Source organism: Dasypus novemcinctus, chromosome 2 (assembly GCF_030445035.2).
Source record: "Dasypus novemcinctus isolate mDasNov1 chromosome 2, mDasNov1.1.hap2, whole genome shotgun sequence".
In the NCBI taxonomy this organism is placed as follows: Eukaryota; Metazoa; Chordata; class Mammalia; order Cingulata; family Dasypodidae; genus Dasypus; species Dasypus novemcinctus.
Window position 1 is genome coordinate 188039408 of NC_080674.1, and position 20039 is coordinate 188059446.

General features: G+C 61.0%; 1 protein-coding gene across 1 annotated transcript; it reads right to left on the minus strand.

Annotated features, from left to right (window-relative positions):
• Positions 1 to 1003: 1003 nt before the first annotated feature.
• PDLIM7 (PDZ and LIM domain 7) lies at positions 1004 to 16511 on the minus strand. The gene is given in 15 exon segments (XM_058282994.2): positions 1004 to 1332; positions 1502 to 1617; positions 1690 to 1810; positions 7271 to 7451; positions 8404 to 8510; positions 8512 to 8631; positions 8792 to 8818; positions 8820 to 8862; positions 10342 to 10378; positions 10467 to 10603; positions 11257 to 11375; positions 11778 to 11808; positions 11891 to 12042; positions 15321 to 15427; positions 16385 to 16511. Coding segments are annotated over 14 exon segments (1374 nt in total). The 5' UTR covers positions 15417 to 15427; positions 16385 to 16511; the 3' UTR covers positions 1004 to 1245.
• Between the last annotated feature and the right edge of the window lie 3528 nt (positions 16512 to 20039).

Genomic DNA, 20039 nt, shown 5'->3' on the forward strand with positions numbered 1-20039 from the left:
TGCTCACTGTCCTAGAGACCTCTTTCTATAAGACAAATGTGAACTTTGTTGCTGTGCTATTTCAAACTCTTCTGCAGCCCTGCTTGCCTCAGGAGACAGTCCAGTTCCTCAGCCTGGCCTTCGGGACTCCCGGGACCGATGGGCTGCTCTCTCTCCAGTACTCTTTTTTTTTTTTTTAGGAGGTACTCCAGGGATCAAACCTGGGACCTCAAATAGCGGAAGCAGGTGCTCAACCACGTGAGCTACGTCCTCTCCTGTTTCAGTTCTTTTTTTTTAAATTTTTTAATTTCTCTCTCCTACCCCCCCACCCCAGTTGTCTGTTTTCTGTGTCCATTTTGCTGCGTCTTCTTTGTCCCCTTCTGTTGTCTTCAGCGGCACAGGAATCTGTGTTTCTTTTTGTTGCGTCATCTTGTTGTGTCAGCTCTCCGTGTGGGCAGCACCTTTCCTGGGCAGGCTGCACTTTCTTTCACGCTGGGTGGCTCTCCTTATGGGGCGCACTCCTTGCGCGTGGGACTCCCCTACGACGGGGACACCCCTGTGTGGTGTGGCATTCCTCGCGCACACCAGCACTGCGCATGGGCCAGCTCCACACGGGTCAAGGAGGCCCGGGGCTTGAACCGCGGACCTCCCGTGTGGTAGACGGACGCCCTAACCACTGGGCCAAGTCTGCTTCCCTGGTTCAGTTCTTAAGCTCATCAGTGGCTCATAGCACTTCTGAGACCTTAGTCTGTTTCTCTGGGCTCCGTCCCTGCAGATCCACCCCAGGCTCCTGCTCCTCTACCTCCCTCCCAGGCCAGCAGCTCCCCTTCTTCTGGTTCCTCAGTGGGTGCCAGAGGCGGCGGGACACCCTCACACACACAGGATCCTTTCTGAACCTCCTCCCACTGACCATCACGAGGACCACCAAGATGGCCAGGCCCCGGAGAAAAGAGCCCACCTCAGCGCCACTCTGCTACTGCCTCAAATTCCAGCCTTACCCAGGCACAGGAGAAGGCTCGCGGGACACAGCTGGATACAGGTTTATTGTGGCACTAGAGGTGATCAGGGGCGCGGGCGACGGTGGTGGTGGTGGGAGTGGGGGTGGGGGGCGTGAAGGCGGTGGGGCAGGGCCGGGGGCCCGCAGGCTCCGGCTGGAGTCGGGTCGGGCACCTGTCAGCCCTACCCAGCCGTCCAGGGCTGGGGATGCCCAGGAAGCAGCGACCCCCTGGGGCTGGGCGGGGCCAGGGCCCGAGGGCGGGGAGGGGCTCACACGTGCGAGAAGGCGTGGCTCTTGCAAAGGGGCTTGTCCTTCTTGGAGTAGAAGGTCTTTCCTTCCAGGTTGATCTGACAGATCTGGGGGATAGCGAGGGTCCAGTTATGTGGACTGGGGGAGGCGGCAGGAGAGGCCCCTTCCCCACTTCTGGACCCCGGAAGCAGGGGGCTCCCCCGAACGCCCGCAGTGGCGGGGTGGGAGAGGCAGGGGCCTGGGGAGGGCCGAGGCGGGTGGGCCGGGCGCGCTCACCGCGCAGACGAAGCACGTGTCGTGCCAGCTGAAGCCCAGGGCCTCCAGGAAGCGGTCGCCGGCGTCGATTTTGAAGTCACAGCCGCGACACTTGGTGCCGAACATCTTCTCGTAGTCTGGGGAGGGAAGCGAGCAGGGAGCGGGTGCCTGGCCGGCGCCGCGGCCCCCACCCCGCGCCCGGCCGGTACCTCGCTCGCAGTAGGGCGCCCCTTCCTCCATGTAGAAGGCCCGGTTCCGGATGGGCGCCTTGCAGGCGGCGCAGGTGAAGCAGTGCACGTGCCAGGTCAGCTTCAGCGCGTGCATGATCTCCTGCAAAGGGGCCGGGGTCACGCGGGGCGGCCTGGCCCTCTCGCCCCTGGCTGGCCTGGGGTCCCCGGCCTTTCCTTCCCGTAGGGCTCCACCTGGAGGCCCACTGGGCCTCCCACACTGGGCAGGTCCCAAACGCCTACCCCGATCTCCGCGCCTCAAGTCTGGTCCTCCCAGGTCCTGCCCGTTCCTTTCACGCCTCACATCAAGTGCACCAGTGGAGTCTAGACTGTTGAGTCCGCCCCCAAGATACATCCAGCTTCCGCCCACTTCTCACGGCCTCCCCGTCACCTCTGGCCCAGATGACTGCCGAGGTGGCCTCCCGCCGCAGAGGATTCTCATCACAGCTGCTCCATGAGCCTCTTGAAACCCAGGGGGCCTCAAGCCCCCTCTGTTCAAACCCCGCGTTGGCTCCATACTTCTCTAAGAGCCGGAGCCCCGAGGGGGGCCTTCCAGGCCACGCGACCCGGCCTTTCCCTCTGATTGCCTTCCTCCACTCTCTCCGCTCGCATCGATCCCGCCACGCAGGCTTCCCGCGGAGCCCTGAATGCGCTTGGCGCATTCCTGGGTTCCCCCCCCCCCCCCCCCCCCGCCCAGGGTTGTTTGCGCTCGCTGTCTGCTCTGTATCCATTTGCTGTGTGTTCAAAACTTTCTGTGTCTGCTTATCTTTTCTTCTAGTCTCTCTCTTCTTTCAGAGGCACTGGGAGCCAATCCCCGGACCTCCGATGTGGGAGAGGGGCACTCGGTTGCTTGAGCCACCTCATCTCCCTGGTCTGCTGTGTCTTTCCTCACCTGGCCCTCCTTTGTTGCATCATCTTGCTGCACCAGCTCTCTGTGGCGAGGGCTGTCAGCTCTCCGCGGCACAGGGCCAGCTTGCCTTCACCAGGAGGCCCTAGGAATCGCACCCAGGGCCTCCCATATGGTAGACGGGAGCTCAGTCGCTTGGGCCACAGCTGCTTCCTGCACCTGGGGCTTTGCGCTGGCTGTTCCCTGTGCTCAATCCTCTTCCCTAAGATATCTGCAAGACTCACCCCTCATCTCCTTCAAGTGTGTGCTGAACTCTCACCTTCCTGAGGCCAACTCTAACCATGGTTTTGAATATTCTAGACTGTCCTCCCACTACCCAAATCTTTTACTCTGCCCTTTTCCTTTTTTCCCCTAACACTCATCCTAACTGAGATGCTACCAGATAATTTCCTTTACTGATGGCTTGTGTAGCTCCCCACTTCTCCTGCCTAAAATGTAGGTCTAGGACACGAAACTCCAACTACCCTATCACCTGATCTATCCCGGCAGAGCCTAGCCCTTTGTGGGTGCCCAGTAATTGTGAATTCAGTTAGCCTGGCTCCACGGGGGCAGGAGGAAGCAGAGGCCCACGGGGTAGTGGCATTCGGGTCTGTTTGGTTCACCGCTTTACTCCAGCTTCAGTCACCGGGCCCCACACAGGGTGTTTTCTGTGCCCTCTGGGGGTGGGAGCAGAGGTCCACGGGTGACATTGGGCCTTGCTGCTTGGCTGCATGGCGCAGCCAACAGGTTTGCCTGCTTTTGAGACTTGGTTCCTTCCCTTGTGAGCTGGGACCTAAATCCAGCCTTGCTGGGTGGTTGTGAGAACGACCCCCACACTTGTAGCCAAGGGTCCCAGCCTTGGGTAGGGAAAAAAAGGGAGTAAAGCCAGCCGGGTATATGATAGGGCTAGGTGGGGTCTACGTCCTGGGAGCGCCTGTTCTGCTCTACAAGGCAGTGCTGAGCAGTTCATACGGGACTGCCATAGGCTCAGGTTAAAATCGAGGCATTATTCATGAAATCCCGATTTTCAAAGGTTGGCCATTGACTCAAAAACAGAACCACATGGCCCATCAGTGTAGCCTGCATCTGGTCTCTGCAGGAGCCCAGGGCGACGCCCAGTGGGTCGTGGGCAGGGAGGCAGTTTCTGCCCTGTGTGCACAATTTGTGGGCCAGTGATCAATTTCTATTTTACCTGCTACCTTTGCCTAAATCTGTCTGCCACACCCACCTTCCACCCAGCCCGAGAGGAAGCTTTCTGGGAAGTAAATCCAAGCCCCACTCCCTAGCATGGCCCCTGCCCACCTCCTCATCTCACAGGCCCTTCTCGGTCTTTCCCCGTTGACCTAAGCTCTTCCCTCTACCTGGAAATCTCCCTGACCCTTCTCCAAGCTAATTCTTCCCCAGGTTTGAAGTTCAGCTTAGAGGCCACTTCCATCTGCTTACTCATCAAACGATGACCAAACACCTGCTCTGTGTGGGGCCCAGCGACGGAAGCTGGGGATGGAGAAGTCAACCACACAGACCGGTTCCCAGCCCATGGGGTTCACGCCTTGGGGAAAAGAGATGGGGAGCAAACTGAAATGATAATGCAGTCAGCAAGTTGTGGGGGGAGGGCTCCTGATCTGGAGGGGAGAGCAAGTATCAAGGAAGGATTTCCTGAGGAAGTGACGTTTGAGTCCCAGATGAGAAGGGAGGAGAGAAAAAGGGTGCTAAAGATCCCGGCAGTAAAGGACAGCCTGGGCAAAGGCCCTGGGGCAGAGAGAACAGAGTACGCCAGCTGCAGGGCAGAGTGAGGGGGCTACAGGTCAGCGAAGAGACTTGACAGAGCACAGGATCCCTAGACGATCCCCAGACTGGGCCAGGTGCCCCTGCGAGGTGTCCTGGATTTCCCCTCCAACGCTGCTGAAATAATCTTCCCCTAGGCTGCTCTTCCCGACCTCCATACCAAGAGCTCGGAGGCAGATGCTCTCCCGGGTGCTAGGCACAGGCAGGATAAAGAGCCAGTGTCAGGGAACATTCTGCTGGGCAGTGAGAGCCCCAATCAGAGGAACTGTAAGGACCCTGGAGGGCCTGCCAGAGGAAGCTGAGACCCCAGGGCAGAAGCACCCTGCGCTGGGGAGCTGGAGCTGGCCGCCTGGCGGAAGCAACAGACTGGGCTTGCCAACCCAAGTTCCCTCCAGGACCCAGGAGCAGCCCATTCCCTGGAGCCCCAACCCCGCTTCTGTGGTGTGGGGAAATAACCCTGCCCACACAGGACATGCCCTGCGAGCAGAACAGGGCAGCCAAAAGTAGGCAGGGAAAGGACTGTGGTCTTGGGCAGACTTCCTCATCTGAGAGGGGAACGAGGACCAAACTGACTTCATAGTGTGATCGTGACGCAGAATGCCAGCACGCAGTGGCGAGCCCCACGAACGTTATCCGTCCTCCTCCTCCTGCCTATGGATGGAACCGCCATTTTCCACTGGCCCATGGGTGCCCCAAACAAATGACTACATTTCCCAGCCTCCCTGCAGCTTGGCATGGTCATGTGACTCCGTTCTGGCCACACCCTCCAAAGATGGCTGCCTTCAGGCCCCTTCTCGCCTTTTAAACTTCCCGCTGGCTAGAACGTAGACATTTGGGTGAGGCGGAAAAGCCATCACGGCCTAGAATGTGCTGAGAATGGCCGAGATAAAGAGAAAGGAGCCTGGTTCTGCATACCAGTGCCAGACTCTGGATTTTTCTTAGGTGAGACACAAGTTGCCATTATTTTGAGTTTCTGCCACCTGCAGTCAAGGTAATCCTAGGAAATAGGAATATCACAACATAGAGCTCTCTGGCTGCATCTGGCAGCTCCATATAAATAAGGAGGGAGCATGAGAACAGAGAGAGACGCAGCTGGGTGTCAGGCAGTCCTGGGCTGCTCCTGGCTCAGCAGCTCCTGCTCTGTGCAGCCTCAGGCAATTCCTTCCCCTCTCTGGGCTTCAGTTTCCATGCATCTATAACAGGAACCCATTTGGCTGGTTGTCCCTGACTGATCTGCCTCCTTTTTCCATGGGAGTAAAGGATGATGGCTGGCCCTGCCCTTAGCCCCTGACATCCTCAGAGTCCCCCTTCCCCAGTGTGAGCTCCTGGGGGGCAGGGCCCATGTCTGTCTTGTTCATGACTGTATCCCCATTTATTACAGAGTGCATGAGTGAAGGAAGATGGCCCAGTACTTTTAGCTCTTGACACACACTGACTGAAGTCCCTGGTTCTGGGTGGCAGCCACAGGTTTCCCAAGGGAAACCTGGCCAGGCAATGCTTTGTGTCTAGCCTCTGTGGGAAGAACAGGATTTTCAATCACAAATTCTCGAGTCTGGATTTCTGACTTGGCCGCTCAAGTCCTGTCCCCGTAAAACACATCAATCCATCTTGCCAGTCTCTCGCTCTCTTAGGCATTTGATATGGCAGACCCTGGAGTAGCCTCTCCAAAGCCTTTCACAAACCCCTTCTCTCTTGCCTTCCTCTGTTTAGGGGACCGGAGAGCTAAAATACCAGCCAAGGGTGGCCACATGATGTGGTTCTGGCCAATGAGATAATGACATTCCTTTCTCCCAGAGTCAAAAGGCAACCCCTTGCTAAAAGAATGCCATTTGCCCTTTCCCTTTACTTCCTGCCTGGGACAAAGATATGAAGCCTGGGGTTCATGACACCAAGGTCTCTAGGCTAAGGATTTTGGGAGCAAAAAGGTGAGAAAAGCCCGTGTCCCTGAAGATTCCCTCAAGCTGTGGTTCCAGCTCTGGAACTCTGCTGATTGATGTTCTGCTTAAATCTCTGTAGTGGGATTTGTTGTTTTAGGCAGCTGAATGCATTTCCAACTGATACGGAAGCCATCTCCTGTTATGGTCCAGCACTTCCTCTCTCAGATAAATGTTGTCTTGGTTTTATTCCCATCCCTAATTTTCAATCTGAAATTCAGGCAGGGCGGTGTCACTCCAGGGGTGGGTGTTACCCAGGCCTGGCCAGTCAGTCACCGGGCACGGTGACCCAAGCACCAGGCCCTGGGATTTTTTTTTTTTTCTTCAGGTACTGGGGATTGAACCCGGGACCTTGTATGCAGGAAGCCGGCACTCAACCACTGAGTTACATCGACTCCCCTGAGTTGGTCTGTTCATCTGTTTGTTGTTCTTGGTTTTAGGAGGTATCAGGGACCGAACCTCCCATGTGGGCAGCAGGTGCTCAAACTCTCGAGCCACGTCCGCCCCCCTGCCCTGGGATTTCCGATGCCTCGGCTGGGAAGGAAGTGCCCCCTTTCAGTTCAGTGTGCTAAGCCTGGGGAGGTTATGACCCTGGAAGCTACCGTGGCACCATCTTCGCCACCTTTAATGGAAGAGCATGCTGGGGAGTGGAGCCGACCTAGATGGGAACAGGCGAGTGAGAGTGTCGGGGTGACCTCGGCCCCAGGATCCTTCCGGGCCTGAAGCGAGCGCCCCTTGGGCTCTGTCGGGGCATTTGAGCCAATACGTTTCTTCATCTGTTAAGAGGATCTTGGCTACCGCTGTCAAGTGAGGCTAAGGGCGCAGCCCGCTTATTAAACAGGCTCGAGGATTCCGCTCAGGCCAAAAGAGCCCCCAGGTCCAGGAGACGCTCGGCAGACCTGCTCAGCACTGACGGAGCCGGGACCCGCCTCCCCGTCCACCCACCAGCCCCGCTCACCCCTGCGATCTTCGCCTTGCACTTGGCGCAGCTGGGGGCGTAGCGCATGTCGTAGCAGGGTGGGCAAAAGATAGCGCCCTTTTCCTCGAAGAAGCCACCCTCTTCTAGAACTTTCCCACACTGGCTGCACACGAACTCCTCAGGGTGGTAGGCGTGGCCCAGCGCCACCAGGTAGCGGCCCCTGGGGAGGATAAGGCGCTGTGAGAGGAGATACAGGCAGGGAAGTGGGGGCTCCTGGCCAGAGTCCCAAGGGGGGCTTATCAAGCACCTCTGAGAAAGCCTCAGGAGGCCAAGCTCGTTCTCCCCATTTCCCAAACAGGAGAGCCAACAGGCCGGGGCAGTGACCTGCCCAAGGTCACATGGCGAGGCCATAAAGCTGGGAATGGAGCCCAGCTCTGTCGTGCCGAGAACAGGGGATGAGAGGAAGGGGCAGTTTGAGAACAGGAAGGGAGAAGGGTGATGCTGGGTGGGGCGCTGAGGACTTGGGCCTAATGAGATGACCCTGAGGAAGCGATGGAGGGCAGGGGCAGGGGCAGGGGCAGGAGGCCCTTAGAAGGCCAGGGGGCACCCGGTGTCCACCCCTCTCCTGCTGCTGCTCCATCTGTACTGCGCTGAGCCTCGGGGCTTCCTCGGGCAGGGGCAGGCAGGGGCTGAGAACCAGGAAGGTTCTAGAACCTCATGCACTGACGGGGACTGTGAGACCCTACTGGGGACCCCAGGGGAGCAGTGCAGGGAGAGAGGGGCCCCCAGCCTAACTGCTCTGGGGACAGCAGCTTAGCAGAAGTGAGCTGGAAAGAGAGGGGAAGAGGTGACACATGGTGTCCCTTGTCATCCTGGCACCTTCCAACCCCCTTGGGTAGGGGAGAGGGGGAGGGGGGGAGGGGGAGGCTGGGAGCAGTGGGGATGGGAGGGGGGAGACGCAGTATGGAGACGGAGAATCTGAGGGCCTGGGGGGAGAAGCAGTATGGAGATGGAGAATCTGAGGGCCCAGGCCGACTCCTGCCCCCTGCTCCGACTGGGAACTGGGTACCGATGCTACAGCGATGGAGGCTGAGGCGGGAGGGATGGGCAGGCCTGTGGTGGGGTGGCAGGGGGCCAGGAGGGGCCGGGGGGGGGAGCAGGGCGCCACGCACCGGATGACCTTGCGGCACTGGTGGCACACGGGCGTCTTGCCGCCGCCTGCGGGGCCCGCTCCGGCGGCCGCCTGCACAATGGAGGTGCGGTTCTGCAGCGGCGTGGGGGGTGGCCGGCTGGCTGTGCCGGGTCAGCACCGTGCTGGTTTTGTCCGGGGCGTAGCGCTCCGCAAACGCAGGGTCCACGGCCCAGGGCGGGCGGCTGGTGGGGCTGGGGGTGGTGGGGGCCTGCCAGGGCCAAGGAAGGCGGCTCTAGGGTGGGGGGTGTGTGTCAAGGGGACAGCCCCCCACCAAAGGGCAGCGGGGGGGAGGGCGTCTCTTGGAGGAGCCTGCCATCCCCGTGCCCCAGGAGGCCCCCCGGCCCCCCACCCCCCAGGCTGAAGCCCACTCTCTCACCAGGCCAGGGTTCCTGGGGGGGCGGCTGAGACGGGGGCAGGGGCTTCTGTCCGGGGCACCTGGCTGCAAGATCTGCCATTGAAGGCCCTGCAGCGCTCAGGCACCTGGCATCACCCCACCCCCACCCCTCCCTGGGCCTGCTGGCCTCAGGGGAGACGCTTGGGTGTGCAAGGGCTGCAGTTCCACTAAAGTCAGGATGGGAAGGGTGGCTTCTGTGGCCAGGCTCCATGCTGACTGGGCTTTACTGGGGGGCGAAGCAGGGCTCCCACTTCTGGGGCAGCTCTTGGGGCGCCCCTTCACCCCAGGATTGGGCTCTGCCAGCAGGGAAGGGCCCCCTTCGCCAGGCATCCCCTTCCCGCTGAGGCCCAGACTGGCACAGCCCACGCTGAGTCTGACCTACCAAACACTCCCACACCCCCAAGAGCGAGCCAGACCCACAAAGACAGAAGACAGAGGCAGAGAAAGCAGGGCCAAGAGTGTTTATTTCCCCGCCCAAGCCAGCGTAGACCTGGCGGACAGTGTTGGCACCACGGGGCAGAGAGGGAAGGCAGTGCCAGAGGGGGCCAGGTCTTGTGCTGCGAGTGGCTGTGGGGCCAGGCCCACAGCAGGCTCAGTCCAGGGGCAGAAAAAGAGGGGGGTGAGGTAGGCAGAAGCTGGAGGCACCAAGGAGGGTGCCCGGGCGGGCAGGCGGAACAGAGAGAGAGAGGCAGAGAGGGCCGCCGGCCGGCAAGGGGCCGGCTACGACCGCACGTTGAGCACGTGGGCAGAGCGCTGGTGGTGCCAGTCCCGTAGGCGGGTGTAGCGTGGGCTCTGCAGCTCCAGGACATACTTTTCCCTGGGGGCAGAGAGAGAAGGAGGAGGAAGTGGAAGGAAGGAGAGAGGGAGAGAGGGAGGGAGGGAGGAGGGAAGGAAGGATGGATGGAAGGGAGGAAAGAAGGAAGGAAGGAAAGTTGGAAGGGAAGGAGGAAGGGAGAAAGAAAGGGAAAAAAGAGGGGAGGATGGAAAGAAGGAAAAAATGGGTGGATGGAAGGATGGATGGAAGGATAGAAAGAAAGGATGGAGGCAATGAAGGAAGGAACATAGAGAGAGAAGGAAGGACAAAGGAAGAAAAGGATGGAAGGAAGGGAAGGATGGATGGAGGGGAGAAATAATGGGAGGACAAAGACTGAATGGAGGGAGAGAGAGTAAAGGAAGAGAGAATGGAAGAAGGAAAGAAAAGAAGAAAAGGTGGATGAAAGGAAAGAAGTTAAGGAAGGAAAGATAGATGAAAGTGAAGAAGGAAGAAACGGCTAAAGAGAAAGAAATAAAGACTAGATAGATGGGAAGAGGAATGGAAAGACAGATGGACTAAATGGAGGGAGAGAGAGAGGAAGGAAGGATGGAAGAAGGAAAAAAGGAAGGTACGGATGGATGGCTAGAAGGGAGGGAGGGAAGGAGGGCAGGAGCACGGGCGCCCTGGCTGGGAGAGCTGGGAGCAGGCAGGTGTGGCGGCTGGAAAGGGAGAGGCGGAGGGAGCCCGCGGGGACTTGGGCCGCCCTTTACCTCGATTTCTTCAGGTGCTCCTCATCCGGGTCTTGCACTGAGAGGGCACAGACAGGCAGTGGCCGAGTTAAAGACAGAGGGTCCCCACCCTGAGCCTGCAGAGGGCCCGCCCCGGCGGTACTTACTGAACTCGGTGCCTGTGAGGTGGGCGAGGATGCGGAAGGAACGGGACTGGCCTGTGCCCGGCCGCGGCCGCCAGTCCTCGGTGTCCTCCATCAGCCGCTGCTTGCTGGCATCCGGGACCAGGGGTCGGAGCGGCTGCCTGCGGGGAGGGGGGTGCTCAGAACCTCATGCCAGGGGTGGGTGGGGGAGCCCCTCCCAGGATCTGGTACCTGTGGGCAGTGGCGGTGGGACCTGAGTGGGGGAGGGAGAGGCCAGGAGCCCTGCTGGGGGCGTGGGGGGTAGGGGCTGGGGGGTGGGGGGAGTGGAGGGCAGTCAGGGCCGGAAGGAGGGGAGGTGGGAAGGGGCCACCGCCCAAGAGCACCAAAAGGAAGGAAGAGGGGGACAGGCAGAGGGGGGGCTCACTGACTTGTCAGGGATCTGCACCTGTGAAGGAAATAAGACAGATGGACAGATAAAGGGACAGACACAGGGAAGGAAGAGAGCTGGGGAAGGGTCAGTGCCCTGACAGAACCAGGGACGAGGCTACAACCGACGGTGGCTGGGGCTCAGTGGCGGCACACCGTACCCCAGTACCCCCACCCCGGGTGGCTGCCTCCTTTAGAGCCCCCCGGCAGGAGCCACGCCCCGGGGGACCCTGTGCCTGCAGCCCCCGCCCTGGCCGACAGGGGTCGCTGCCGCACGGTTTCCAGCCCAGCGCAGACGGGCAGGCGTGGGAGCAGCAGCGGGGGAGGGGGCGCCCGCGGACAGACAGCCTGACGGACGCGTGGCGTGGGCGGGCAGGCACCGACGTACCCATTCTGCTGCGGGGCGCTGTTGGCCGGCAGGGGCGCCCCGAAGGGCCGGGCCGTCTTGTTGAGGGAGGCGCTGGGTGCAAAGGTGTACCGCGGGGGGTCCGCGGCGGGGGCCGAGGCCTGGGCGGAGACAGAGCCGGGCAGGGGCGGGCGGGGGGTCTGGGCCAGGGTGGGGGAGCCCCGCCTCCCCCACACCCGATACAGCGGAGGGGGCAACTCGGGTTTCCGGAGGCCCATTTGGGAGCGAGCAGCTGGGCCAAGGGGGGTGCGCGCTTGCAGCACAGGCTGGCGGGATGGAGGCAGGCAGACAGACATGCGTGGTGGCCGGACCGTGCGGCAGCCCCCTGCCCGGCTCGACTCTGGGCCCCCCCAGGCCCACCCTAGGTCTGGCCTCTGCCCTCCACTCGGGCCCAGAGCTGGGGTTCCCAGGGCTGCGCTGGGTTCCCTCGGTCAGCCCCAGCCACCCAGACCCCACCCCCCACCCCGGGCCACCACCGATTGTGCCGGTGCCCGGTTGCCTACCTTCTCCGGTTTGTTGGGCACTGACTGGGCCCTGGGGGAGAAGGGGACGTGGTGAGGTGGGGGGGCCAGGCCCCGAGGGCGCCCCCACCCGGCAGGGCCGGCAGCCCGCCCACCTGCTGAGCCCCAGGCTGAGGCGCTCCCCGCAGGCCCGGATCTTGTTCTGCGCCTCGATGTGCGTGAGGCCCCCCGCGTTCTCCCCATCGATGCTCAGCACCCAGTCGCCCACCATCACGCCGGCCTGCGCAGCTTTGCCTCCTGGAGTGAGCTGCAGAGAAGCCATGGGTCAGGGAGGCCCAAGGCCCTGCAAACTCGACAGAGGCCACCGGCGGTCCGCCCCACCTCCCCGAGGCGGACCCCTGCATCCCCGACGCTAGGGCCTCTCTGTGCACTGGATTTCTGGGCCACTGCTGGAGACGAGAGCAACCTGGGGTGGCGGTGGGGCTCGGTCACCCTGGTTATTTACGTACGGCTACCTCTGGGACCCCTTCCCGCAGTCCAGAAATTGCTAGGAGGTCAACCAATAGCCACCCTCGGGATGAAACCCAAGCTCCGTAGCATGGCCGCAGCCGCATCATCACAGTAGCTGAATGGAGCCCCAGGTCAGCCCAAGCCTTCCAGGGTCACCCCCCCTCCCCCAACACCCTTCGGGCTCCGAGTGGGAAGTCCTGGGTCCTCTGACAAGTTAGGGGGACTAAGAGGCTGGGAAGAGTGGTCAGCAGCAGCTGGGAGGCGGTGGGCCCCTGGGTGCCTGGGGCCGGGGACAGAAGGAAAAAGGGGTGTGCTGCCTGGGGAGTGAGAGAGTCCAATTAAAGAGGCCTCGGATACCAGGGGAAGGAATGAGGACTGGCCTTCAGAGGAGGAGGGGCCTTTGACAGTTCGGAGGTCTGATATGAGCTATTTCCCCGGCCTCCAAGAGTTGTCCCTGACCGGCCCAGCCCTCTAGCTCAGCCCCAGCCGCAGAGGTGGAGGTGGCGTGACTGTTCACCGGGTCTGGGACCCATCACGCTTTCCATGGGGAAGTGCTCAAAGGCAGACTGAGATTACACAGCGCTCAGGTGTGGGAGGTACAGGCTGTCCCAGGCCCTAGGAGGCACCGCAGGGAGAGGGAAGGGAAGAGGTTCTAGAAAGATGGCAGAGGGACGAGACACAGAGAGTGACAGCCCTGGCACAAAGTAGTGGAAGAGCTGGGTTTCCCAGCTCTGTTTCCTGCTTGGGAGGTACAAGAGCTGGGTGGCCTCTCCGCCCGCTAAATAAGAACAGGAATAACAGCAGCTTGTGTTTGTTGACCACCTACTAGTTTCCTGGCCGCATATCGACACTGACTCTTCCAGCAACCCCGGGGTTGTACCCATTTTATGAGGCAAGTTAAGCAACTTGCCTCAAACCACCCAGCTAGTGAGAGGCAGGGTCAGCAGCCCACGTTGAGCACTGGGTGGGCCCACCTGCAAAGCTGCCCCCTGAGCTCCTGGCTGGGTCGGGGGCCTGAATCCCCTCCCTTTCCTTTAGTTTAAATCCAGCCCCTTATAATGGGCCAGGGGAAGTGACACCCGTGAGGGGAAGTGACTTACTCAAGGTCCCAGTGAGTCAGTAGAAGGGAAACCTGGCTGGGCCACTCCCTACCCCAGAGGGGCGGCTCCTGGGAGGTGTGGGTCTGAGCCCCAGGTGGGGGTCCCGGGGTGGACAGGAGCGGCTGGTTTGTGGGTAGAGGGGAACGGCTTCCTTGCCCAGGGTGAGGAAGTGCAGGAGAGTGGTTAGAGAGGGGGAGAGAGAAGCCCGGGAGAGCTCTGGGGGAGGTGGTGGCTCTGGTGGAGAGAAGCAGGGAGGAACTCAGGCCAGGGGCAGGGAGAGGCCTGAGGGACCGAGGAGGGGGAAAGGCAGGGGGCTGAGCACTGCAAGGGGAGAGGGGTGAGTCAGCCTGGGGCTCCACCAGCGGCCCAACCCCCCTGTCCCAGACATTACCTCATCTCCCAGGCCCGGGCCCAGGGCCAGCCCTAGCCCCTCCCTCCATTCTGGGGTCAGGGAAGGGGGAGGGGGCTGGCTTAGAAAAGCCCACCCCGCCCACTGTGCGCCTGGGGGCTGGGTCCAACTGCGCGGCTGGCCTCGGCTGGGGGCCACACCCACGCGCAGGGGCAGCTGACAAGGGACCCTGGGCCCAGAGTGCCCCCTACAGGTCACATCTGAAGGTCCAACCCCCTGGGTTACTAGGTTGCCCATCCCCAGAGATGAAGAAACTGAGGCTCAGAGACCAGCCAAGGTCCAGGGCTCTCTGGCTAGCACGTTCCCAGAGAGAGGAAATGTAGGGGAGGTTTTCGGGGCCGGCAAGGCTTGAGGATGTGTGTGTGTGTGGCATGAGGGAACCAGTGTTCTCGGCTACCCCGCTGGCAGGGCAGGTCCCGGGGAACTCTGTGGAAGAGTCCCTGGGAGGAGCACTGGATGCCACCTGCCCTGGCCACCAAGCTCATCTCTCACAAACAACTCTGCCAGGCTGGGTAGGGCCTGGACCACCCCTTGCCCGGGACTTCCTGCCACAGCAGCTGCCTGCCCACCGGGCGCTTGGGCGGGCCTGGAGCCAGCGGATGTGGGGGCAGGAAACCCCCCACCCTCTCCTCACCCCCTGGCCACCGCGAGAGCCGAGTCACCAGCCAAGCGCTTGGCCACATCTAGGAGGCAGTTTGTTCCCTCTGCCCGTTACCAGTGATCCCGCGGCTGGGGCGAGGGCGTGGTGAGCAGCAGGGACCTGGCCCGGACCACCCCTCGGCCAGAGGGACCTGCTGGTGGCGTTCAGGGGTCCAGGCCCGGGCCAGCCCTGTTTGGGCCCTGCAGGCTCCAGCCACCCGCTGGCCATCCCAGTGTGGGGTTGCATTCTTGGGCTTATAAGGCAATCCCCCTCTCACAGGGAGGGGCCAGCCCCCAGCTCCGCCCCCACCAGGGCTCTCCGCAGCTGAAGTCAGAACCCTGGAGATTGCCCTGGCTGCCCACCCCTGCAAGGGGTCAAAGGTCACTGCAGCCCAAAAGGGCCCAGTGGATGGGGACGGGGGGCGTCACAGAGGTTGGGGAAGAGAACCCCCCTTCTCCCACCCACAAAAACTGCAGGCCTAGTCCAGGAGCCATGGACTTGCCAAACAAACCCCTTCACCTCTGCCAGCCCTGAGTTCCCGCATCTGGGAAAACACGACGGCCTTTCCTAGTCCCTGGTAAGGGGTAAAGCGGAAGTGGGATCTCAGAGTGTGCAGTTTGGGGCCTGGCTTGGGGCACTGCTCACTCAAGGAGTTTAGCCACTTCCTCTCGCGACCTCAGGCTCCCCTCCTGCAGAATGGGCATCCACCTGGCCTCAGAGGTGCACCAGGCAAGCTTGGCAGAATGGCACCTGGTGCAGTGCAGTGCTGGAAAAAAGGGGGGTTCCTCTCTCCGGATCCACCTGGGGAGTCCTTGTGCCCTTGTTTCAAGGCGGAGCAGAGGCCCTGGCCGGCTCTTGCTCAGACTCATCCCACCACCCACCAAAGACCTGGGAGCCCCTTCTCTCAAGGCTCAGCCTCGGCTCACCCGGGAGATGGAGAGGGGCACGTTGAAGTCCTTGCCCCCCTGCAGCCGGAATCCCCAGGGTGCTGGCCCCTCCAGCACCACCTTGAAGGAATCCATGGTGTCTGCTCCTGGAAGGAAAGAAGAGAAGGTGAGTGGTGGGCACAGTGGGCTGGCACAGGGCCCAGCTGTGGCCGCGAGCCTTGGACGGGCGCCAGGGAGGCATGCACTGTCACCAAACACGCCCAGGGCACAGGCAGGCGGACACCTGACTGGCACACCTCACTTTGGAGAGCCAAGGGCAGGCCCCCTACCCCCCACCCAGGGCTGGGAAGGGAAGGGAAGTCCGCCTCCAGGCTGGAGGCTCTTTTCAGCCAGAGGTGGTCGGCCGGGCTAGGTTGGCATGGTCTCCCCCCCAAGCCAGGCTGGAGCCTCAGGCGGCGGGGTGAGTCAGGGGCCGGCGCTCCTCCCCCCCCCCCCCCCCCCCCCCCCCCCCCGCCCCCAGGTCCCAGCAGGCAGACCGCGGCTGGAGCCTGCTCGGACTATATAAGGCGTGTAAGCTGACACTGCGCGGAGAGGCAGCGGAGGGAACACACGGGGGCTCGGGACGCGAGGAGGAGGGGTGCGGGGGGGGGGGAGGGGGAAGGTGGCGGCTGGAGCGGGTCCTAGCCATTCGGGGACCGACCGGGGCTGCTGGGAGCCACGGCGGGACCCCCGGGCGCTGGAGGTGGGGAGGTGAAGGCCGGGTCCCCAAAGCGTGGCCAGGAAGCGGATCCAACCTGGAGACCAGCGAGGGGATTGGTGGCCCGCACACAGGCCTGCTTCCACCCCGACGTGACTCAGTTTCCCCCTGGCCCCCCGCCCGGGGCCCCACGCCTTGGCCGGGTCCCGGCCGCAGGAAGCGGCGCAGGCGCCAATCGGCCCCACCACAGCCGGCTTCGCTACAGGAAGGCGGGGGCGGGGGCCCCGGCCCGTGGGAGGAAGCGCAGCACATCGCCTCCACGACCCCCGAAGGTCCCGGCGCTCTCCTCGGCAGGCCCCTGCCCCCCGCCCGGGCCGCCCGAGCCGCGCCGCGCGGTCGCCGGTACCTGCTCCGCCCCGCCGGGGCGCTGCTGGGCCGCGGACTCCCAAGCGCCGCCTTGGGAACGGCGGCCCGCGCTCTGACCCCGCCCCCGCGGCCGCCGCCCGCTTTGAGCCCGCGGTCGGGGGCGGGGCCCCAGGCCACGCCCGCCGCCGGGCCACGCCCCGCGGCCGGCTCTCCCTCGGCGGGAGGCCCCGCCCACTCCCCGGCCCCGCGCAGCCGCGAGGTCCCGCCCAGCCGCGAGGTCCCGCCTGTCTTGGAGCTGGAGGGCGCCGGGCTGCCGGAGCCCCGCTCGGGGGCGCTGCGTCGCCTGCACCTCACCCAGCACCTGGCACCTCCCGCTGGTGCAGTGAAGAGCTAGCGGGGCCATATTACTCTTCTCTGAAACTTAGTTTCCCCTTCGGGAAAATTGGGAGACTCCTGCGCTTGGCGGGGCCTCGGTGAGGATAGATATTGCTTGGCGGGAGAGGCGCAGCCGGAGGCGGCTCCAGAATTTCTAAATCGGAAGGTCTCAGTGGAGCAGGTCGAGGGGCGACGCGGGAGCTGGAAACCCCGCTTGCAGAACTCTGTCGAAGGCAGAAACAAACGGGAGGCTTTTGGGTGCTCTGAGCCTGCCCTCGCTCCCACCCCCGGCCCCAGGTGGAGAAGCAGCACCTGGCACGTGGCCTGCCCATCTCTTTCTTCTTCTTTCTTCTTCTTTCTTGAACCCACGCTCCTGTCAGGCTGTGGTCCCCACCGGTCGTCTGAAATCCCTCAGGGTCTCTAATGACCTTCAGGTTGTCCAGCTTTTACTTTACAAGAGCCGGGCTGAGCCAGAGTGATCACGCTTTCCTTCTGGAAACAGGCTACCTCGCTTCCTCCTCCCGGACTCTCCTCTTCTCTAAGTAAATGACACCACCCATTCATCCAACTGGTTCAGTAAAAACTGTGACGTCATCCTTTCTCTTCTCGCTCTCATCTTCCTGAGTCTGCAGATATTGCCTTCAGAAGAGGTCCCACATCGGGTCGTTTCTGGCCTCTGCTGCTCCCATTGTCTGAGCCACACACCGTCATCTCCTGCCTAGACACAACTTCCTCACAAGTCCCCCTGCTTCCACCCTTGCCCCCCTCCAGAGTATTCTTGCAGCAGCTGGAGTTATATTTTTAAAACAGAAATCACACCTGGTCACCCCACACCTTCCATATTCCAGTGGGCTGGCACTGCACTTAAAAGTAGAACCTGGGAAGTGGATGTGGCTCAAGAGATTGGGCTCCCATCTACCAAATAGGAGGTCCAGGGCTCCATCCTGGGGGCTTCCTGGTGAAGGCAAGCTGGCCTGAACGGAGTGCTGGCCCATGCAGGAGTGCTGGCCCGCACAGCAAGCTGGCATGAGTGGAGAGCTGGCGCAGCAAAATGATGCAACAAAGAGACACTTAGGAGAAACAAGAGACAGCAGACCAGGGAGTTGAGGTGGCACAAGAGATGGAGCACCTCTCTCCCACTCTGGAAGGTCCCAGGATCAGTTCCCAGTGCCACCTAAAGAGAAGACAAGCGGATGCAGAAGAACACACAGTAAATGGACACAGAGAGCAGACAATGGGGCAAGGGAATAAACAAATAAATAAATCTTAAAAAAAAAAGTAGAACCCGTGGGCCTTATGACCTACATGCCCCTAATAATGAACTGGATCCACCTGCCACCGCTTGTTCTCCTTCCACCACACTGGCCTCCTCCTGTCCCCTCAATGTTGCTAAGCACGTTCCTGCCTCAGGGCCTTAGCACTCGTCCCTCCCTAGGGTTGAAACTGTTTTCTAAACTGCAGACTGTCTCACTTCGTTCAGGTCCCTGATGACCCTGTCTAAAGCAGCAGTCCCACCCCCAGTGCTTCCTGAGGTGCTAGTCCCTTACCCTGCTTTCTTTCTCCATGGCACTTTTACCACCATCTGGTGTTATAGTAAGTGTTTGTTTCTTTAATGCCTTTTGTCCCCATTAGAATGCCAGTGCCACGATTGTCTGGTCCAAGCCATTTGCCCAGTGTCTGCGCACAGCAGAGTGAATCGAGCAGATGAAGGAAGGAAGGATTGAGAAAGCAAAATGGCAAATGAGCACAGGAAGAAGTGGCAGCCTGAGGGTTCTGGCAACCCTCCAGCAGCCAGGACCAGGGCCAGGTCCTTGGGCCCAGGCAAGGCTCAGGCTTGGCTGTTGCCCCTGGAATCTCCGGGGCACCGTGCACAGGCAGCCCGGGTATAAGAACAGAACCCTAGCTAGGCGACAGCGCCCCCTGGTGGCGGGGGCTTCTGCAGCTCCAGGGCGATGTGCTTGGAGTCTTGAAGGTTTCCAAGGACTTTTCCTCCACCGTCTGTTTGGAAAGTCACAGAAATTGCCACGAAGCAGAGAGGCTTATATTTGCAATGCAGGGAAACATCCTGGGCTCCATTTCTGGCCATGACCCTAAAACTCTAGTGTGTCCTGGGATTTGCACAGCTGGCCAGGGCTGGGCATGGGCTTGTCACTGGGGGAAGGAGGGGTCCCAGCGGCAGCCACCCTGCCCGGGAGCCTCCTGGCCTCAGGATGCACATCTCTGGTGACAAGTGCTCTCAGGCAGCCTGAGCCAGCCTGGGAAGACAGCCCACCAGGAAGTGCTTCCGTAAGCAATGCTGCCAAAATCTGCCTCCCCCCGGCTCCTCTGTCGTTCTGGGCTTTTGCCCTCGATGACCACCCAGCCCCTGAACTAGCACTGAAAGGAGCCTCCTTCGCCCTACCTGTGTTCACAAGTTAAGTTTGGAGACATCCAGTCTGCAGCTGGGTTCCTGAATCTCAGCTCAGGGGAGAGATCTGGGCTGAAGGTGCACCTTTGGGAGTCATCCACACTTACATTTTTTTTTTTAGAAGGTTCCAGGGATTGAACCCGGCGGCTCAGTACGTGCACTACACTGAGCTACACCTGCCCCCCCATGTTTACACTTACAGGGTCTGCGAAACCTGAGGACCCGGTGGGGTCACGTAGGGAAGCAAGGCTCAACCTCGGATGCACACTGAAATCCCCTGGGGCATTTCAAACCAAAAAACCCCGGGAAGCCTAAGCCCCACCCTGACGGACGTGGACCGAGCCCTAGAGATGTTTTGAAAACAAGGGTTCTTAACCAGGGGTCCACGAGCTTGAATTGAAATTGAAAAAAAAAAAAAAGAGAAAGAAAACGTTCTTGTGAGGACATGTTGGTGCGGGGGTGATGTATTTATTAAATAACACACAGTGCAGCGTGGACTTAGGAAGGGGTCCGTGGTTCTCACCTGACTGGCAAAGGGTTCTGTGGAACACAGAAGCTGAAGAACCTCTTTTAAAGATTTCCAGGTGAGTTCAAATGCGTTGCCTTGGCTGAGCTACACTGTGTCTGAGTCCAGAGTCCCCGCCAGAGGTCTGATGGGGGACGCAGCCAAAGAGATTGGGGAGGGCCCCTCGAACAGCTAAAGAGAGAACTACCACAGGATACACAATCCTGCTCCTAGGATCACACCCCTGAAGAACCGAAAGTGGGAAGTCAAACAGAATCTTGTCCGCATCAAGAATGTTGACAACAGCGTCATTCACAACCGCCAAACCGTGGAGACAACCCGAGAGTCTACTGACAGATGAATGGGTCAACCAAATGTGGTGTCTCCATACAATGGAATATTATTCAG